Source organism: Tyto alba, unplaced genomic scaffold (genome assembly GCF_018691265.1).
Source record: "Tyto alba isolate M040663 unplaced genomic scaffold, T.alba_DEE_v4.0 Super-Scaffold_10, whole genome shotgun sequence".
Classification (NCBI taxonomy): Eukaryota; Metazoa; Chordata; class Aves; order Strigiformes; family Tytonidae; genus Tyto; species Tyto alba.
The window spans coordinates 9,378,009-9,398,377 of NW_024881262.1; the positions used below are offsets into that span (position 1 = coordinate 9,378,009).

The following is a 20,369-nucleotide window of genomic DNA, read 5'->3' on the forward strand; positions in this document are numbered from 1 at the left end:
ACTTAGGACAGTAAGGTGTAAGTCAAATACCACTGCTACAGTTTGCAAATACTGATGAAGTCCTGTAATCAAGATTATGCAAAATAAGTTCTGATCAAAGTGAATTTTCTTTCTTTTATCTTTTTTGCTTTCCCAAAAGTGAATTCTGATCAAAAACAAATGATCAAATAACACAGATTTTGATCCATTCCTATGGCATGAGCTGATACTAACTATGGCATTTGTGATATTTATATAAGAGTGAGGCTCACAGTGGAAACAGTTGTGTAAGGGCTAGGTTGATTAACAATGTGGCATCAGATTTTTTTATTGCTGTGCCAAGCAGACAAATTTGGAAGGCAATTGGGTTTGTACTGGAGTTCCAATTTAGAAATCTACCAGTTAATTGTGCTGGAGAGGAAATTGTAATTGAGAAACCGTGGTAAAGATGATTGTGTTTGGATATATCTAGACAACCCTCCTAAAAGGGACTGGGGACAACACAAAGGGAAAGGACGTCCCTTTTTTTTTTTCTTCTCCTCTGTAAAACTGTACATCTGAACTGGACTACATACTTTTGATCACTTGTAGCTTGTAGCACCCACCTGTTTCATACACTCTGTATACATCCATACTACTTGTGCCCGTACTGTTGCTGCACAGCAGTGCTCCCTGTAATGAACCATCCAAATTCCTTTTTGGTGTTCAAAGATTGCTCTAGTTTTAGGGCTACACAACTGCTTGTGTCCTAATATTGGACTCTCACTCCTCAGAACCTCAAGCAGACCACTGATTTTGAACCCTGATATCTGGGGCACTACATGCAAGTCTAGACTGTAACAAGAGTGGGCCAAAGACAATAACAAACCCTTGGGTTTGTGCAGGCTTTCAAAAATATCACTCATGGGGATCTCAAGCATAATGAAGTTGGTCTTATGACCAAAGTAGATACAAGTGTTTCTTTATGTATTTAGGACCCTTTTTTATCCTCAGGAGATAAGTTGTCTTTGCACAAATTGTCTCTTATACATGGTCCAGTACAATATCATGAAGAGTTTGCATAAATATTAAATAAGCAGGTCAATGATCTATAGTAAATGGCTCTTTGAGGGAACAAAGTCTCAGTCTGATGGATTTTCTGGCTTGCAATGACAGATCTGATGTCGTGCTCCATGCTAGAGTAGTTATATTATTTCCTGCTACTGGCACTGAAAGAACACATGCATTTCCATCAGCAGGGAAGAGAATTTGACAGGAATAGCTCTGAGAGTGGTGATGTTCCCTACAATGTTAAATTAGATTGGATCCCTTGACCAGCTGTTTGGTTTTGCTGCTTGTCTGTTTGTTTTTAGAAGACTAGATTGATGTTAGGATTATCTATTTACTGAGAGTGAGATGAGTCCTGCAAGGAAGTAATCTCAAAGTGTTTGTAACAGGACTTGGGCACAGAAAGGATAAGCTAATGCTGACTAGTAAGAATAAGAAGTGTTTTTACTTGAATGGTATAATTCATGCAGGTATTTGGAGACATACAATAACTCTTTATAAACTTAATCTGTTATAGATACACTTTTTGTAAATATTCATTGCCTTAAATCTCCAATGTTCACATAATAGCAGTGCCTTCCAGATGAGAACTATGAGGGGAATAAACCCTCATTGAATCCTGGTCTGAAGAAAAGGTATGTCAAACAATTCTTAGTTGCACATCTGCAATAAGCATTAGATTGCTTATGATTTTTTTCAGAAAGCATCATTTAATTTTTTTGACATAAGAAACTGCTGAGAATAGCTAAAACAGCAAAATGTACATATCACCCAGAGACATCATCACAGTCTACATGCCCATTGCTGGCTGCTTATTTTCAGACAGTTCTGCATATTTTTGCATAATGGGCATGCTATAATTTCTATTAATGTGTTTTCAATTTGGAGATTTTAAAGCAAAATACCTTCTCTCTCTCTGCTATGACAAGTTGCTTCTTAAGTCATTATTACCATGCAGTTAGTGCTGGGTAATGCAATTAGGAAAAACTAATTAAACAGAGTAGGTAACGGTGTTGAAAATGCACCAACTGTGTGCATTTGAAGTGAAGTGCTGCATACTGTTTAACTCTGAACACACTGAGGAATGCAATAGCTTGTCTGTCTCAATTGCTTTGCTTTCTAAAAGATGTATTCTGAACACAGTCTCTTGGACTCAACTGAGGGATCAATCATATTCTTTGGTTTGCATTACTGGAGATCAGACTAGGTGATCATAGTGGTCTCTTTCACAGCTAAAAGCTATATGTACCATATGGTTGGAATCAGTCCATACAAAACCAGCATGTGAAGTCTGCATTTCTGCTGAAAGCAGAACAACAGCATTTTGAAGTAGGAGACAGGTGTGAGTATTTGGAGCCAAAAGTGATTTCTCTCTGCAGTACAAGTTGCTTGGATTTACTCTGCAGTGGAGGAAACTGAGGGTTCCTTAGTTCCTCTGGTTACATCTGTACTAAGAAGTTAAATGCACCGAGGTCCATTCCTTGTCATTGAACCTAACTGGCACAGAATGACTGACTTTCATACCACCAAATGCTCCTGCAAAGGTACTCTGTAACCAGGCTGTCACTGGAAGTGGTCACTGTCCTCTGCCTCTTCCTCAATCATGCCCAGGAATTGTTTGGAAGATTGCAAGTTAACAGAGGCCAAAGCATGCCAGGGACCATTATGGCAGTCTAACAGTAGAGGCAGTTACCATCCAGTGCCCAGGAACTTTCCCTGACCTTTTACTAGAATAAATGTAACCTGTAGGGTAACAGTATTTAGCTTAATTTCTCAGACTTTGTGCTTGGGATAGCTGCCTGTAGGTTGTTAGCTATGTAGGAGGAGTTATTTAAAAAAAAAAAAAAAAAAAGCCATATTTTGAAAAACAAAACTTGACAGCTCTTTGGGGCTGCTGTAATATTACTGCTTCCTAGATGTGAGGGGTGGAAAAAAGCTGCATGTTATGTACTTCCTCTGCTCACAGCTCAGAATTATTCTCTATGACTTCTTTTTGTGTGTGTGCATGAAACACTTTTAAAGCAGACAGACAACTTGTTTCATAAAGATTTCTGGTACAATTATATTATACTGGAGCATCAGAATGAAGAGGCATCAATGTTAAGATTTGCAATAAAAAATGTAATGATTAAAATTGCTGACTGCAAATTGGTTTGTGTTCTAGTTGTGCTCTAAAAGCATGAATTTGTGTCAAATTGTTGTTGCTTCATGGGGGACTGCAGAAGGAGTTTTTTCTGTTGATCAGTCTCATACACATATGGCGTGGGCTTACTGGAATTGCAAATACTGTGTTTCCTTCAGGCATTGACTCTTGGAAGAGGGAAGGAACTGAATGAAGAAAGGAGGTGGCACTGACTGGGATTCTGAAGTCCGCGGACAGCTATTCATATAACCCAGCACTTGTCTTAACTGCTTAAGGAAGAGGGACAGCCTGCACTTTCTCTCCAAGGGAGCCTGCTGATTTCAAAGGTACCTAGGAAGCTAATTTAGATACTGAAATTTAGGTATACAAATTCTGATTTAACCTTCCAGTCTGCCATGGACAGTTGAAAAATGACTTCTTTATTTACATTTTACCATTTACAAGATGGAGATAAAACTACTGCCCTAATTTCCAATTACATTCTGGAAATAAGTCAGAATTGTCTAAGGTATTATACTGATAAAGTCACTACATATGTAAGGCAGACAGGAGATACAGCACTTTGTTGCAACCTCAGTGTGGTTGGGTGATTGCATACCAACCTCTAGTCAGAGCTGGGCTCCCACTTCTTTCACCATTCACCCCTCACTTCCATGAGTATTTTAAGGCAGAACTCCTTGACCACTGTTACACTTGCCCTTCTCTGCCTGCATATGAATGAGATGGTATGTGTATTTAGTGCGTATTTGTAATTTTTCTGAAGTCATTATGAGGATACTAGTAAAAATGGAAGAATTAGAGGCAATGAAAATCTATATTTATAAAATACCCACAGAACAACAGAACCAGGGAGGGCTTTCTACTCATTATCTAAGGGCCTGAGTCCCAAAATAACTTGGGGAGACCACATGTTAGTGTATCCAGGTTGTCTTTCTATAAATCTATTTGCTATGTTAAAGCTTTGCGATAATTTTCTTATTAGCTAGAATCTAGATTAAGACTTCCCATGTGTTTTTTAAAAGACGCTAAATCTGCAGTTTAATTTTTCTTGCATTTATGTGTGGAAAATGACCAGGATTTTGCAGTTCACTGGTGGGTGCCTGCCAGTCTGGGAGAAATAGGGTTGGATAAGGAGATTCCCTTTGTAGCTTTCTCAAGCTAATGTCTTACCTCAACTTTCTTTTTGTTTTTCTCTCAGTATCTCATTGCTCACTACTGCCAGCCAGCAAAACATGCTGAAGCTCAGTAAGATGAAGTAGCTAGGTCATACTGCAGAAAGTGCTGTTGTGAGCTGTTTCTTAACAGGTTGAGCTGTTTTCCCACACAGCCCTGTGGATGTGCTGAAACAATAAATTTTTCTAAGTGTATGTATATATGTTCTTCTTGGATTTAGGTTATGGATGTACAGGATAATTCTGAATGGTGCAGGATTTGGTATTTCCTGTCCTATGCCGCAGAAATAAGTAACTTGCTATATTATAACAGTTAACAATTCCCACTACTTCAAGATCCAGATTATATCAAACAAAAACCTGGTATGAAGCAGTCTGAAGCTTCATTGTACGTTAAAATGCCCTGGTAGTTAAATGTAATGCTAGAGTGATTATATGTTTACAGTATGACAGTGATGGTCAAAATGTGTGATGACAGGTCTGAATGGCTTTCTGAGCATGGTTCTATGCTGACCAGACAATTTCTGGCTTTGTCTTGGTCTCATTTTCATATGTATGCACTAAATGGAGTGGTTAAACCTGTTGTGATGGAAAAACTTCTAAGAAGAAAAAAAATGTGGTTAGAAGAAAAAAAATGTGGTCAGAAAAGTGAATGAGGCAGGTAATTTCTGCATTTTGGGTAGGTTTGGAAGGCAAGAATGGAGTTGAGAAAGTTAATTCTCAGATGAAAGGCTTCCTGTAGGCCAGAAAAGCATTGCAAATGATGACATAAAGATGAGTAAAATGGGAAAAAGTGATAGAAATTTCATTTACAGCTATGTGGAGTCTCATTTTAATTACAAACATATGAAAAAAAAAAAAAAAACAAAACCAAAAAATCCATTTTGCATATAAGAGGATAGTCCCTTTTCCCCCTGCATGCATTTTGTGAAGCTAGTGTGTTTTCTACCTTAGTTTAGAATACCTTATTTGTGAATACTTTTTCCAGTACCATTTTCCTGTTTCACTTTTATTTTTTATCCAAGGTTCTAGAAGAACTTGATAGGCATCAGTGAATTTAACCACATATAGATCTCTTTAAGGTAGGCTGGTACTGTCCCTCAAGTGTTTTTATAAAGAGAGAAACTGAGGCATGGAGACCCTCAGAAAAGAGAGGACTGTATCTATCGGCACAGTGAACCATGTGTCCATTAATATCCTCCAGAGTGCTGGCACTTTTCAAATACATTGGAATCCTATTTAAACATCTTTGAAATGTGCAGGGCTGACAACATACCAATAAATATTGTTGTAAAATGTTTATTGTTGATTTGCTAACTCTGTGGTCTGTATGGGATGATTTCCAGCATGGCACTAAGGTTCATATTCAAGACACAGGGGTTAATAAGAAAATATTAAAGTCTATACACACAGAGCAAGAATTTTTAGAACTCTTTTGGAGATGATAGTCTGGTGTTTACTGGCAGCTTTGCATTAATGTTATATATCTCCTTTAATTTCATCTTTCTGGTTATGTATGTAAAGATACATATATAAATAAAAGCATGTTTTGCCAAAATGCATTTAGAATTTTAGCTTAGAGATTAGATATGATGAAGACACAGCTATTGATTTTCTGGGGACAAGAGTGCTCTTATTATGTAGAGGTTACAGTTCTACCAATTTTCACAGTATCACAAAATATCTTTTCATTGTAAGTCTGGTAGGAAGTCAGAATGGAAATTTTTTTGCAGTCTCTTTCTGTGACCTTCCAAATGATTCAATCTAATCCTGCATTTCTCTGCCTGAAATACTAGTTATACACGATGCCTACTTAGAAAAGTTCAATTCTTTATTTCTTGTATATACAGATGATCTAAAACTCATGTGGAATCAGATACTGATTGAATTGTATAGTTCATTCTTAAATCTACCATCTGAGAGCAGTAGTCACATAGTTAAACCCAGCTTTTTCAACTAAATATGGCTCTAGAGCTGGATATGTTCAAAAGTATACTGTTTGGAAAAGGTCCCTCAATCTTACACAAATAGCTTTATTTCCCACAAGGCTCCCATTATCTTCTTCAGTAATTGGGCCATAAATGCTAGTTTTACAGGAAAATTTTATTTTTAAAATACATTTCATATTTTAGATAAAGTAAGAAAGCATTCAAGACGCTTGAACTTCAGATTGCTGTACTGCTAAAATGTATAGAGCTTTATTTTAAGATGTTACAGAATGGTACAGCCTCTGCAGCATCAACTGCAGTAGCTGTGGCCTTGCCAGCTGATTGTCACAGACTCAGATGTGCAGATTGATGCTGACTACCAGAAAGTTCCCACAACTGCGTATGAGCAAAAAGAATTTACTGTTAGGTGTATACATGCTTTTAAAAAAGGTTATCTTTTGGCATCTGCCCATTGTATTTTTTTTTTTTTTTTAATGCCTAGAACATAACATATACAGGATTCACAATTTCAAGTCAAAAGATAAAAGATTCTGTTTCATGGTAGGACGTTCAAGCTATTTTCTTGCAGCCATTGAAAGTTTGTTGTTTCTTTCCACTGTACTGTCACTGTTTGATGTATTGGTAAGTCTTAGGCACTGAATTAATTTCAGCTCATAGTCACTCTTCATGCAGAAAGCACTTTAAATGCTCTTTTTTTGTGGGAGGTGATTGAGTGAAAGGGGGGTAAAAGTAATCAAAAGGATGTGTACCATTACTCAGTAAAGTGATCTCCTTTTTCGAAAGTACAACTGCAGCTTGTTAACTTGTATGCATCCATGTGAAGTTAGCTTTAATTGAGTTTGTGGGGTAATGTGGCAGAATCCTGCAAGTCTGACATACAGGCGAATTGCAAGTACCTCACATGTGGTCTGTGTGATTAATGTATCACATTCAGTTTCTATGAAAACTCTTCAGTATAACTTGGTATATTTACTTGGTATATTTATTTATATAATACTGGTGGATAGTATTCAGGAGATAGGCTTCAGTTAAGCAAGACTCTCAGCACTCTGTAGTTATCGATAAAGCTTTTAATTATTTTATCTTTATGTAATTCAATTTCCAATAGTTTTAACTGTAATTTAACCCCTAATTATAATACAGTAAGCTTTAAAAAAAGAGATGTCTTTTCCCGGGAATTCCCAGCTAACAGCTGACACTGTTCTCTACATGGCACTGCTGTCAAGGAACTGCTCACTGTCACCTACAGTTACAGTCCCCAGCTGTAAACAATTACCGTGCAGGATAAAGATTTACACCTACACTGTTCATAAGTCTGTTAGACTAGGAAGAGCTGTGCTGCCCAAACAAATGGTTAAGCATCTGTCTCCACGCCCTGGGTACAGGTGCCCGGCCCTGGTAGCGCAGGGGTGGGAGCTGTGGGAGGAGGCCAGCGGCTGCCCTGTGCCAGTCGCAGCTGGTTCCAGCCGGCTGCCCAGGGGCCCTGCCAACAGCTCAACCAATCAGGGGAGTATCCGCCCCCTGTGGACCAATCAGAGGCGTTTGTGGCGCCATCTTTAAGAAAGGGCGGCAAACGCTGCGTGAGAAGCAACATGGTGGCCAGGGCTGTCAGGAATTCCTCTGCTAGCTTCCAAACAGTGGCTTGGCCGGCACGGAAGAACCAGTACGTCTTTTGCAGAGTACTTAGGGAACACAGGTGACTTTTAAATCAGCTAAATGTGACACTGATGCCCCATTACAATGAATCTGATTTGCCTTGCCAGTTAACTGCCCTGCTAATCTGGGGCTTCTCTGCTGGTGTTCCCAGCTGAAGGGATCCAAGTAGATTTGCATGCACACAGTGTGGTAGAATGATATGTCTTGATTAAGGCTTATTTGAATAGCTTTGTTTTGAGTAAATACAGCTGCAAGGGAAAGGTACAGGCACATAATCTTGTCTGTGAATTATTAAGTATCAACTTTTGCTGCTGGATAAATACAATTAAAGTACTTGGGAGAGAAAAAAAGAATTGGTCAAAATGTTGGAAATTCAAGGTATGGAGCTGCTTTAGCTAAGGAAGGCTGACAGCATCCAGGTAGAGATTCGTTGCACTACCTGAGATGATCTGAGACTGTTCTAAATAAAACAAGTAGGCTTTGCTTCATAAATAAGTCGATTCAACTACTGAGTCCCTATAGAGGGATTTTTTGCATTTGTATTGTCATGAGGTGGTAGTGAAAACATCCCTTCAGTCCTAATCCAGCATTAAAAAAATATGCTAGGTGTATTTTGGTTTGAATTAATGAAATTGAATAACTTATGTGAAAGAAATTAAATATCATATTGTCCAAAATACATAAGCTTCTATAATTTAGTATTTCCTGACTGACTAGTTCAGGTAAATGTTCCAATGTTTAATATATTTTAAAGGTCAGGTCACTCAATTTCTGTTCTACTTGTATACAGTACATTTCCAAATCAGTACACTTCATTTTGGTATTAGTTGCACAGAAATTACTACTGTTTACGTTAATAGATGGGGAGAAGGGAATTAATACAATAAATTAGTGTCTTCATTAAGTTAATAGGACAGAAATTAATCCAGTGAATGTAACTGGAAAGCATGGAATAGTTAGTGTTATAAGTGCCGGTAGTATTGGCTTGGTTATCATAAATGATAAGCACTGGGGGTGGGTGGTATTGCACATAATATTTCTCCTTTCCACCAATCAGGTAAAAAAAAAAATAGTAGTAGAGTCAACACATTTGCTTTTCTGACCTGTGTTTATTGTTACTTTGATTTACCAGCACAATGCAGTTTTCCCTTCCAGCTTTCATCTGGTCTTTTCTTGAATTCTAGCATTCTCTTGATGAGGGGATTGTCTCCAACTATGGTCTGTTTAGTGTCTTTAAATATTGATTATTCTTCTTCCCAAATCAGGACATAAGCTAACCTATTTCTTTTACTGACAAGCTCAAACTCCTTTGTCTTTTGCTTCTATTCTGAATGTGGGTAAAAAGGGTTCTTCCACTTTTTGCAACTGATTGAATAACCTTGTTTCCTTTCCATATATAAGGAAGAGGGGAGTTCCTTATCTGTAGCCTTGTCCAGATTATTGTTGAAATTGTTTTCAGGCTTAGAGACTGTGACTCCTTATTCTGTTTATTGGACTGTAAAAACTCTTGTTGCCAGGATCTTTCTGCAAAAATTTGAAACTAGATGTACGATTAAACTACCTCAGAGTAGGTAGACTACATTTTGCTTAATGTAATATACAGGAATACACACACCTGACATATGCACATGCAAACAGGATTTTAAGTCCACTCTACAAAGCAGCCTTCCTGGTTTTTGACCCAGCCATTTTCTAAAAGTTGATCACAATTCCCTCCCACAAGACTAGAGGTGAAATTCTGGTTCTCTAAAGGCAATGGAAACTTTTACGCTGTAAGATCATTTTGTGCCATATATAGCAAGAGGCTGCTGCTGCCTTGAGGGTTATTCCTCTAACTCCTCCAACTGCCACTTTTGTCCACTGTAAGTGAACTGAAATGCTGTGCTGGGAACAAGAAGATAGAGACTTTTAACTGATTCTTTCACGTACTTATTTATACAGATGCTGAGTTCAGTGCACTTTCCATGCCTATAAATATAATTTCAAGCCTTCACATTATAATTCAGCTTACCTGAGAATTCAAAAAATATTATGTTTTATTATAGTTTTATAAAGTAGTTTCTAATGTATTCTCTGTGTGTATAAAAGAAATGTAATATATTGCTAATACTCACTAGAAATACTTTGAACAGTCTGGAGAATCACTGCTGGAATATCTTCAAGTGATAGTAGATTTCCCATTGCTTTAAGTCTTTAAACTTAAACTAGATGTTTTTCCAGAGTGTATGCAGTTCTCATTCAGACTATGATCTTGAAGATCAAATAAGTGTGTCAAATAAGTGTGTGAAGTTCGTCAGGCTGTATTATGTTAGTTCCTATGAGATGACAATAAATGGATCCTTCTAGTCTCAAAATCTGTCAATGTATTAGAACACTTCTTTTTATAACTTCAAGTGTGGTCTAAATGTCAAAAACATTTGCTAGTTTTACAATTAGTCGGGCACCTCAGTGTATGTTTGTTTATAATGTGTATTTCAATTCTAGATCGTGAATCTTGTCATTGGTACAATGTCATCATTCAACAGGAGCTTCTGACTGGTTTTGTCTGTAGTTGCTTGTAGAATGTTTGTGTATAGATGAAAACTAGTTAAAATTTCTGGATCATCAGCTTAATTTTTCATGTTATCACGAGACTGAGGTTCTAGAGTAACTAATATTTCCTCATTTCCCTTACAGCTGTTGTTAAATTGGATTAGAATTTAATTGAGGCCTCTTTTGTGTTTTGTCCTCTCTCCTTTGGGATCAACCATGTGGAAATTCATCAAGTAAAATATCTTGCTTGCAGCAGTGCAGTAACTTTCAATAACAAGGAAAATATTGAAATAACTTTACTGACTAAAATTGTTCAAATTAATTACAAATGATATCTAAATGAAATTTTAGAAGAGACTGTCTAGACCTACCGACAAAGAACACATTAAGTGAAGCTCTACCACTCTGCTAATTGGAGAACAGTAATTCTTTCACTCTTTTACATGTAAAATGATTTAACTTAAAAAGAAATGCCTTTCATGAGGATGCATGGTGTGAAAAGGGAAATATTAAGCAACGATTTTTTTTCTAACAAGCAGAAGTTTCAAGTGAGATAAATACGCATTTGCTCTAGAGAATAAACCACAAGATGTAAACAGGAAGTGGTGACTGAGGGCTGGTTTATGGCACCCATACTCCAAGAAAAATCTTACTCCTTTAGCAGCACCATTAAATCCAGCAGTGTTACTCTTAGGAAAAAGCTCATACTATGTTCTTGTAAATTGTCACGATCTGACACTAGAGCAATATAGTTTATAAGACAGCAATGAAATGTTTCCCCATGGCTGCTCATCTGCACATTCATAATGCATCTGAAAAATAATTTTTTTAGATCTTTATCTATCGATGAGATTTTCATACAGAATTCACACAACATCCTGTGTCCCTGACGTTTTGCGCAGTTTTGTTTCTACTGCTTCCTATTACTGTCTGTGTGTATAATTTCTTTACATAGAGCCAAGCACAATGTGGTCAAAAGGCTAATACACTGCAAGGGAAGGAGGAAAGGGTTCCCAAAAGCTTATAAGCCTCCCTAAGGACTTAATAGCAGCCATGATACTTATATTCCTTTTAGATGGTAATATTTGGCAATAGACTTGCATGCTTAAATTATTAGATATGCAATTTACATTCCCTTAGTTTGCTCTCAAAGCCTCATGGTTCTCAAGCAATCTATCGCTCTGTGATAGAAGATCCAGATTTCACTGCTCAGCCTCTGAGTATCTGGAAATGACTCTCTTTTCTCAAAGGTGGGAAATCATTCTGATTTCTGTACCTTATAGTCTCTTCTGCAAGCTGGCTGTTTCTGACTGCCTTTTGCATTTAGTCTCTTTACCACAAAATACAATATCCTCTTAACATTTTTTTCCCCAAAACTTACCTTGCAGTATTTTGGTAGCATGATATTAGCTTGCACTGGACTTTCTTCCCTGGAGCCTGGCATCAGAATCCAAATGAGGTCATTAATCTAAAAAAGTGCAGTGGTCTCATCCTAGTCTTTGCTATGGAGGTCTGCGAATTCACATCGCAGAAACAATACCTTGCTCGGTCCAGTTCCAGTGTGCTCTGCAGACTCTGCCTGAGAGAAAGGCTCAGGGCTTCAGTAGCGGTATTGCTAATGGTCAGGAGTGCACAGCTCGAGCAGTGCTGTGTCAGTATCAGGAAGCTTTTACTGTGCCTGGGTTCCTGTCAGTGCTACTAATTCAATCACTTACATATGCAATAAATTCACATGAAAAATTAACAAATACCTAGCCAGCAGCTGTGCCGTCTGTTCTTTTTTCCTAAAAAAAACCCCTATGTAGCTTTTTCTTAAAATGATTTGGTTTAATGGTTTTTGCATGTTTTAATCATGTTCTGTATTTCAGCATTTGATGAAAAATATTTTATTGCTAAATAGCTTCTCAATATTAATAAATTTCATTATGTTATTTATCTGTTATTTCTAGTATCTTCCATCACGTTCTCTTCTAATAACATCTGTATCATCCCTTGAACTAAAAGGGTCTCTGGAGATGTCAGAGGCGGGTGTTTCAGTGATCTATTCCATTCAACTCCAGATCTATCTGATTTTATTCTATCTTCCATCTCTAAGATCCACTACAGATAATTTTTGGTATGATCATTAGTAGTAATAGCTCTACAGGCAGCACAGTGTGTAGAGGGAATAGGACTCAGAACTCCCTCCTCCTCCTAAATAAGAATCCCTAGGGAATTAAGAACCAAGTATCTTATTAACTTTTTTGAGAGGTTGGTGATCTTCTCTGGAGAACTGATCTGGGATTCTACAAGCAGTAGCCTACTGCTCCCGTAGACTGATGACAGAGAACAGCATTCAAAACTGAGAACTACTTAAAGCAAAAGCTATGGCCCTTAACAGCAGGTTTTGTTGAAACTGTCTTTCCTAGCATAGGTTAAGAAATAAGGGTGGAAGTGAATGTATCTATCCTCCTCTACCCATGGGGCAGACTGAGATTTCTACCAGTTAGGAAGTTGCAGTCTCTTTCTGTACAGACAGAATGTTAAAGCAGCTGGTGACCACAGTGATATTTAAGACACCTTTGGCATATTCCTTCTCCCGTAGAAGTGCTCTAATGGCTGGGGCTGTGTGTCTCATAGCTGTCTTAACTGGCTGGCTCACTCTCACAGCTGCTTTTTGATGCTGACAAACTAACAATCACATGGCCAAGGATATGATCCAGGTAATATAAAGGTGTTAGTCTTAAATTCCAGTGTTCACTGAAGTGTTTAGTCTGAATTTAGTTATGGAGACTAAAATATCTTAATTATCTAGAAAATTCCTCCTTCTGAGGCCTTTAACTCTTCCATCAGGTATCAGTTTTTGAGATGTTCTCATGATCATCTTCAATATTTCACGCTGATATTTGTGTTAATGACTGTTTTAGGTATTCTTTCATGCTCCAAGTGGTGAGCTCTGTTGTTTCTAACAGTACACTTGCTTTATGGCCCTTTTCTCAGAAATATTCAAACTGGTTCTACTGCTTCATACCTTTTCACAACTCTGTATCTTGAAAAGCCACTTTGAAAAAGTATCCATACAGTAGTTGTTTTTTTGCATCACATTGCTCAACACCAGTTTGTTCCTTGTCCTCTTATAATATTATGTGTTAATAGCCTTAGAAAGCCACCTTGAAACCAAATCATCTTGTTTTAGAAAACTACTAGGTGCACTACATTGTTATTTTTCTTCATTATATGTGAAAAATGGAGAAACCTGAATAATCTTTCACTGTAACTGACAGGTAAACAAGACTTTCTAATGAAAGTAAACAATGTTGGTGTGATCCTGAAAACCGTATCATTTGCTAGTGTGCCCCAGTGCAGCAAACTGATTTGTGGAAATCACAGTGTTATTCTATTTATTGTGTTTCTTTTATTACCTTACAGATTTTAAGTATACAACAGTTATGAAGTAATGCATTGAATGAATTGCATTACAGTTGATTAGCCAGACATAGCTGGCACTAGACTGGGACGCTGTGGTGCAAAAAAATTGTTCTAGTTTCGCAGAACCAATGGATAAAATCATGGGGGGTTCCTGCACTAGCTGCTAAAACACGTGTTCGACTAGCTCTATTCTTAAAACTCTAATCCCTTGCTCAGGTACTGACCCTAGTTCAGAATGAGATTTTTCTCCTCCTCATCCCTATGGCTGGGGGTTCTTTATGAAAACAATTTAATTATTTGAGGAGAAATAAATGACAAGTGTAAATGAACTCTTAAGCAGAGATGCTATCACTTTTCAAGAAGCGTCAGTTAAAAAGAATCAAAAAAAACCTCCATGAAAAAATAGACGTATAATTGTCTCTGAGTAGTAAACTTAGAGTATTCTGTTAAGTATTAGCAGGTCTCTAATAGGTTTATATTTATTTGTCAGCTGAAGTGAGAATGATAGCCCATCCGTCATCTCAAGGGTTTCAAAATAAAACATAAACCACAATGTGTTATATAAATGTCATAGTGAAAAAACTAACTACTAAGTTTCCACTTGTAGATGAGTGTAAATATTTTTTTGCACTCCTTGATGACCACTGTACAAAATATTATGCAGTTGAAGCAAATACTTTCTTGTCTGCTGAAATGCTGGGTAGGATTTCAATTTTTAGAACTGATGATTTAGTGAAAAAGACTAGAAATCAAAGAATGCCTACTGACAGTGATATATTGAAAGCACCATGTAGGCATTCAACTCATCATAGTTGGAAAATAAAAAGTTGATTGTTTATTTTGTATTAGTGTAAGCCAGGCATTCTATTTTCTTGTGAATAGAGCTGTACAAAAGTCAGTAAAAACCTTACTATTCTCATGTTTTGTATTTGCAATTCTTCAGTCCATTGCAATTGTTCAGTGGGCACACTGTGTACATACATTTTAGCCATCTGACAAACTTTGTCTTGATATATGTAGTCTTTTTAGTCTGTGTCTATTATGTCTGATTGGCCACTTCAGTAACATCATCCTTCTGCTCCCTAATCCTGCAAATGATACTTCTACAGAATGGAACTTGAGAAAATTAGTGTGCAAGAAGGAACAGTAAATGCTCTCATTCGTCGATTCACATAAAATTACTTTCCTTGGTGCTTAGCAAATAAATAGAATATATATATATAATGTCCTGAATGTACAGTATTCTCAGTGATGATTAATGATTCTGAGTTAATTACTTGGAATTTTATTTTAAATTTTGTTTCTGGTATTTGTCGGTGATTACTCGAGAAGGCGGCAGTGAAATTTTGTTACTTTTTGACAACTACAAAGTACATTGAAAATAAGCATTAATTTTTCGTGTACTGGCAAGAAAGAGTACTTAACTCATCAAATTACAGTCCTATTTCCTTGCTCAGTACATTCAGCAATATGCTTTTGCATTTCTTTGACTAGCCATTATCCAATGATCTCACCTATTTGGAAACTCTTTGCTGGCCTGAAATTCTGAAACACAAGTAGCAGAGTGATGCTGGGTAAATTGCAGCACAGCAACTGCCAGCAACCAAGAGCTGCAAGGCTGTAATGATGTTATCAAGTTGTGATGGAGTGTTCATGGACATCCGTCTGCCTGATATATTGCGGAATGCAAATCACAGCTATCATGATCTGAGATGGGACAGGAACCCAGGCAATCAGATCCTGAAGTAGTTTTATTAGCCTGAATCAACCCAGAAATAATTTTGTGACTCAGTCTACTAGAAGGGACATAGGACTGATTATAAGATGTGGTTTTATGATACCTTCAAAGAGAACAGTCCAAAGTGAGTTCAGTAGTTTTTTCTGACTAGGACTGCACAACAGAGCACTGAGTTCTCTTATTTAAGAACATATGATCTAAGTAAGGATCATTGCATTTATTTTTGGAGCTCAGGAGAGAAAAGTGAGCTGGTGGTAGTATGGAGAAAAAGCTGTATCCTGGTTCTACTAAGGTCAGGGAAAATATCCCTACTGGTTCTGATGGATTCTAGTTTAGATATTTATGCTCACACACTTTGGCTGTTACTAAAGTAAATTTAAGGTTACTGTTACACAATGTTAACACAGCTGGTGATTTCAAACCCTCAGTGCCTGACTGCAGGAACATGAATAAAGATGGAGAAAAGCTTCAGCGTTTCTAGCGTGAACCACTGTGTTTAGCTGTATGGGAAAAATACATTTCCTCTGATTATTAAGGTTTTATATGTAGCAAAACTATTGGTTCAGCTGAGTGGGAGACTCGATAATGAAGCTGGCAGAGAGAGTATCCAAACTGTAGAGCTCAGCTCTATGAGTATCCAAAACAATATTTTGGACTAGGCAATGGGAGGAGAAGTGAGACTAATTTGTCACTGCCTGTACGGTTCTCTTAGCAGGAGGTTACTGAAGTTGTGAAGACAATCAAGCCCTCCACAGCCTTAGGAAGACTTCTTGAAGTTGAGAACTTTGGTCTTACTGAGCAACAGTCAGGGTTTGTTTCTGCTGAAGTCAGAAAAATTTCAGAAGACAGGAGGTTGTTGTTGCTGGGTTATTGAGGTTCAGTCTTCTGCTTTCACAGGCAGCATGTCATACAAAGTCTTTCATAAATTGATTGTGTTTTATCTTTAATTTTTTTTGCCTCCACTATTCCAGTTGGAAGGCTACTAGAAATCTTGATTGCTCTAATGATCAGAAACCTTCTTCTGCTTTCCAACCTAAATTTATTCACAGCCGGTTAATATCCATTTGTTCCTGTGCCAGTTTTGTCCTTAGCTAATTTAGGTTTTTCCCTATCTGGTGTTTATTTTTCTGATGCATTTACATGCTGTGATTATGCTTCTGCTGAGCAAAACAAGCCAAAATCTTTTGGTCTCTTCTTGTAAGACAGACTTTACATTCCCCTTGATCATCCTTCTTCGGACCTGTTTCCATGCCTCTCTTCTGGACCAGATCTGTACAAGATTCTCAATTGAAAATTTGCTAGTGGCATTGTAAACTGGCATTGATGTTTTCCTGGCTATTCTGGAAAAAAACTCTTCTAAAACTAGAACTGCATCTGTCTTTTTTATGGATATATCATATTGATGGCTTATAGTCATCTTGTATGTGCAAGTCTTTCTTCCTAATCATTTCTAAATGATAGTTTAAGCTTAGACATTTTTTGTTACTGATGTTCAACAGCATATTGTGCTGTTAAATTTAATCATATTTGTATTGTTGAGGTTCACACAGTTCCTTCTGTATAGTGACCTGAAACTCATCAGTACTGATGATGTTTCCCAGCAATGAGTAATCAACAAATGTAGTCAACATCTTCCTGTTTCTAGTACATTTATGGATGAAACATCAGACATCAGTTCCAACAGTCATCCACAAAGACCCTCCCTATTAAACCTTCCCTGGTCTGATAGCCCTTCCTTTAATGCTCTGTTTTTCATTTCCCCATTAATTAGTTTCTTGCCCTCTTTACAGGTTTTCTACTATTTCTTACTTTTTCCAGCTTGGCTAATAATTTCTTTTGTGACACTGTAAGAGAAGCTTACCAAAGATCATATTGATCGTCACTTACATCTCCCTTGCCTAAAAACCCAGTTACGATAACAGAAAATGCTGTTCAAGTTAGCCTGATATTATCTTCTCTTGATAAATGCAAATAGCATTTTTTCCATTTCCCTGTGTGTTTATTTGTTTAATTTTCCTTAAAGTGTATCCCCTGAAACCTTGCAGATTATGGATAGCCATGTGGGTATCTGGGGTGTTCACTGTCTTACCATTTTTCTTACCTTATCTTGACATATTTTCTACTGTCCCGTTATATGACATCGCGTCCAGATTCATAACTAAAGCACTAAATATTTGCTACCAGGTCTTCAATTTCATATACCAGTTCCATCAGCAGTTTGGGATAGAGATTATTTAGTGTACCTCTGCATGAACTTTTGATTCACACATTTGTAACAATTACAGAATTCATACCCTCATAACCATTTTGGGTTTGCACCATAAATTAGGTTATCCATAATATGAATGCCACTTTGAGTATGTTTTGCTCCCCCCCACCTTCTTAATCATGTAACTGCAAAGCTTTCAACATCTGTTTTAACATACTTTCAAGATCTAAATAAACTTTTCTTTAGGCAACTTGTACTTTTTCCTTCTGCCTTTGCAGAGCACTTTATCTCCATTCCTTGTGTATTCGTGGCTTAGTCTTAACATTTTAACAATTGAAAATATTAGTTCTGAAGCTTCTTACAACATTTTCCCCCAGTTTCTTGGGATCAAGGTTCCTAATGTGACCAACACCTTTTGTTTTCTGTCTTTCCTGATCAGCACATAATCTTTTATTGTGAGTGCTCCAGGGGTAAGTGTTCTTTCACTGTCTCCATGTAGTGTCCAGCTGTTCTCTAATAATTCAAATTCCTTTGTTTTGTTGCAAAGGTTGGGGCAAGCCTATGTATCCCTTCCAGTTTTGTATACCTTGCCACAGTGTGTGAGTTACCTGGATTAAGTACAGTGGTAACATTAACAATATTAACAATATGTTCAAAATAGTAACAGCACTTCCTTCCTTCCTTCCTTCCTCGTTTCTGTTCTTTTGCCTTATTTTTCTCTGTTGTGCATCATCATTTTCCTCCTTTCTTTTATTCAATATTCTTTCTTGTATTCGTTTTTCAAAGCCTTAAAATTGTCCTGGTTTTTGACGGAGTGTTAGATAACAAATAGTAAAAGATGAAAGATCTTATCTACATCTGAAGGCTATAACTGGAAAATTATCTTCCTTGTTAAACTTCAGTGAATGACAGCAGAAATAACTCATCACATTGATGAGACACATGTCAAGCTACACTTGTTATTATCTCATTTATCACTTACATGACATTTCTGTCATTACTTCTATGACAATAGTGTCCAAGGCCTTAGTGAAGACTAAAGCCATCCTTCTACTTTACATAAATAATATTAATCTGTTCTTTTCTGTAAAATACTGGATACCAACTTTTTTTTAGATCTTCCTATTAGGGGATACTCTCTTGGATTCTAAAAAGCTCTGACATATTACTATCACATCAAAATATGATGTTTTCTCTTGGTTTTACATAATACTCAAAAAGCTTCTATTTATTATAGACTTTGCTTATTCCTACATTAATATTAGCAAACTTGACGTTAGTAAATTCTGTGAACTTTAATATTCAGTGTTATTTATAGAGAAACAGATCTCTATACTCCAGGGTAGGCTTAAACAGACAAGTATTATCTCTCAATTGACTTTTAATGAACAGTGAGTAAGAGTTCCTGATCCTTTTTCTTGATACACATCTCAGTAAGAAAATGTTGAATTAGAAAATGCAATTTGTACCAGCTTTTCTGACCCTATTCAGGACACGCTGTATTCTCTACCTTACTCTGAAACTTTGAACCTGACTAGTGACATTAGGAAGACAGGGATTAACGTGAAAAAGGCTTGGAAGACAATTATTCTCTTATTTACATCAGGATCATTTTCACTTACATTCATTCGTGCAAAGATAGTTACAGATGGGTCTAATGTTAGTAAGGCAAATTTTATTTTGTTTCTTCAGCTTTTGAAAACCAGTTTATAAGCTAAATGATTTATATAAGGGAAAAAAAAAATACAAAGGAAAAATTGACTGGTCCTAAAATAAATGCATGTCAAAACCATTCTAAAGTTGTCATTTCTGACTGTCAGTGGATAAGAGTATTTGAATTTATGTATCTCATAACGTAAAACAAAGTATTAATGTAATCAAGAAAGATTGTCTGAATTCATTGCACAGTACTTTATCACATATGCTTTGTTATTGTACTAACAGATTCTAAATGCATATCTGTTACTTTGTATGTTAATTGAAAAAGGCTGTCTAAAGACATTTGTATTCATGTAACTTGTATTATATTCAACATTCATATTAGGAACTGTTTTTAAGGAACTGATAGGAAATGAACAGTGGCAAGTTATCAGAAGATAGCAGACTGATCTAAGACAAGTGAACATGAAGCAGTAAAGTGTTCCCATGTTTTACAGAGAAAGTCAGAAAAAGCATAGTGTGATTATTTTTCTCTAGAGATTGCCAAAATAGATAAGCATGTGAAAAAACAGAGTTCATGGGCATTGATCTACCCTACAAACATGTTGCAATGGCTATGGGCAAAAGGTCAGGCTGCTCTTTTAAAGCCAGCTTTCCTTTTCTCGGTGGTGCCCTATTGTTTTCTAATTTAGATTTAGTTTGTGAGCAGTGAGCTCTGCTGGCAGAAGAGTCCTCAGCCATCAGTTCACTTCTTTTCTATGTGTGGCAGTGAACTTCACTGTAGAACATAGTTGCCTTGTGACCAAGTGCTGCTGAGAGGTGACCCAGACCCCGTTGCATGTAGCATGCAGTCATGACATGGGTGGGCTTGGCTGCA

General features: G+C 37.0%; 1 protein-coding gene across 6 annotated transcripts in view; it reads right to left on the reverse strand.

The window, feature by feature from the left end:
- Positions 1-20,369, reverse strand: part of PEX5L (peroxisomal biogenesis factor 5 like) — a 114,281-nt gene that overhangs the window by 88,169 nt on the left and 5,743 nt on the right. The window contains exon 1 of one of the 6 annotated variants that reach the window (XM_033006405.2): positions 11,860-11,920. The exons of the other annotated variants lie outside the window; for them this stretch is intronic. Coding sequence (XP_032862296.2) covers positions 11,860-11,880 — 21 coding nt within the window. The 5' untranslated portion in view covers positions 11,881-11,920. Of the gene's footprint in view, positions 1-11,859; positions 11,921-20,369 lie in introns of those variants that run through there. 6 annotated transcript variants of the gene reach the window in all.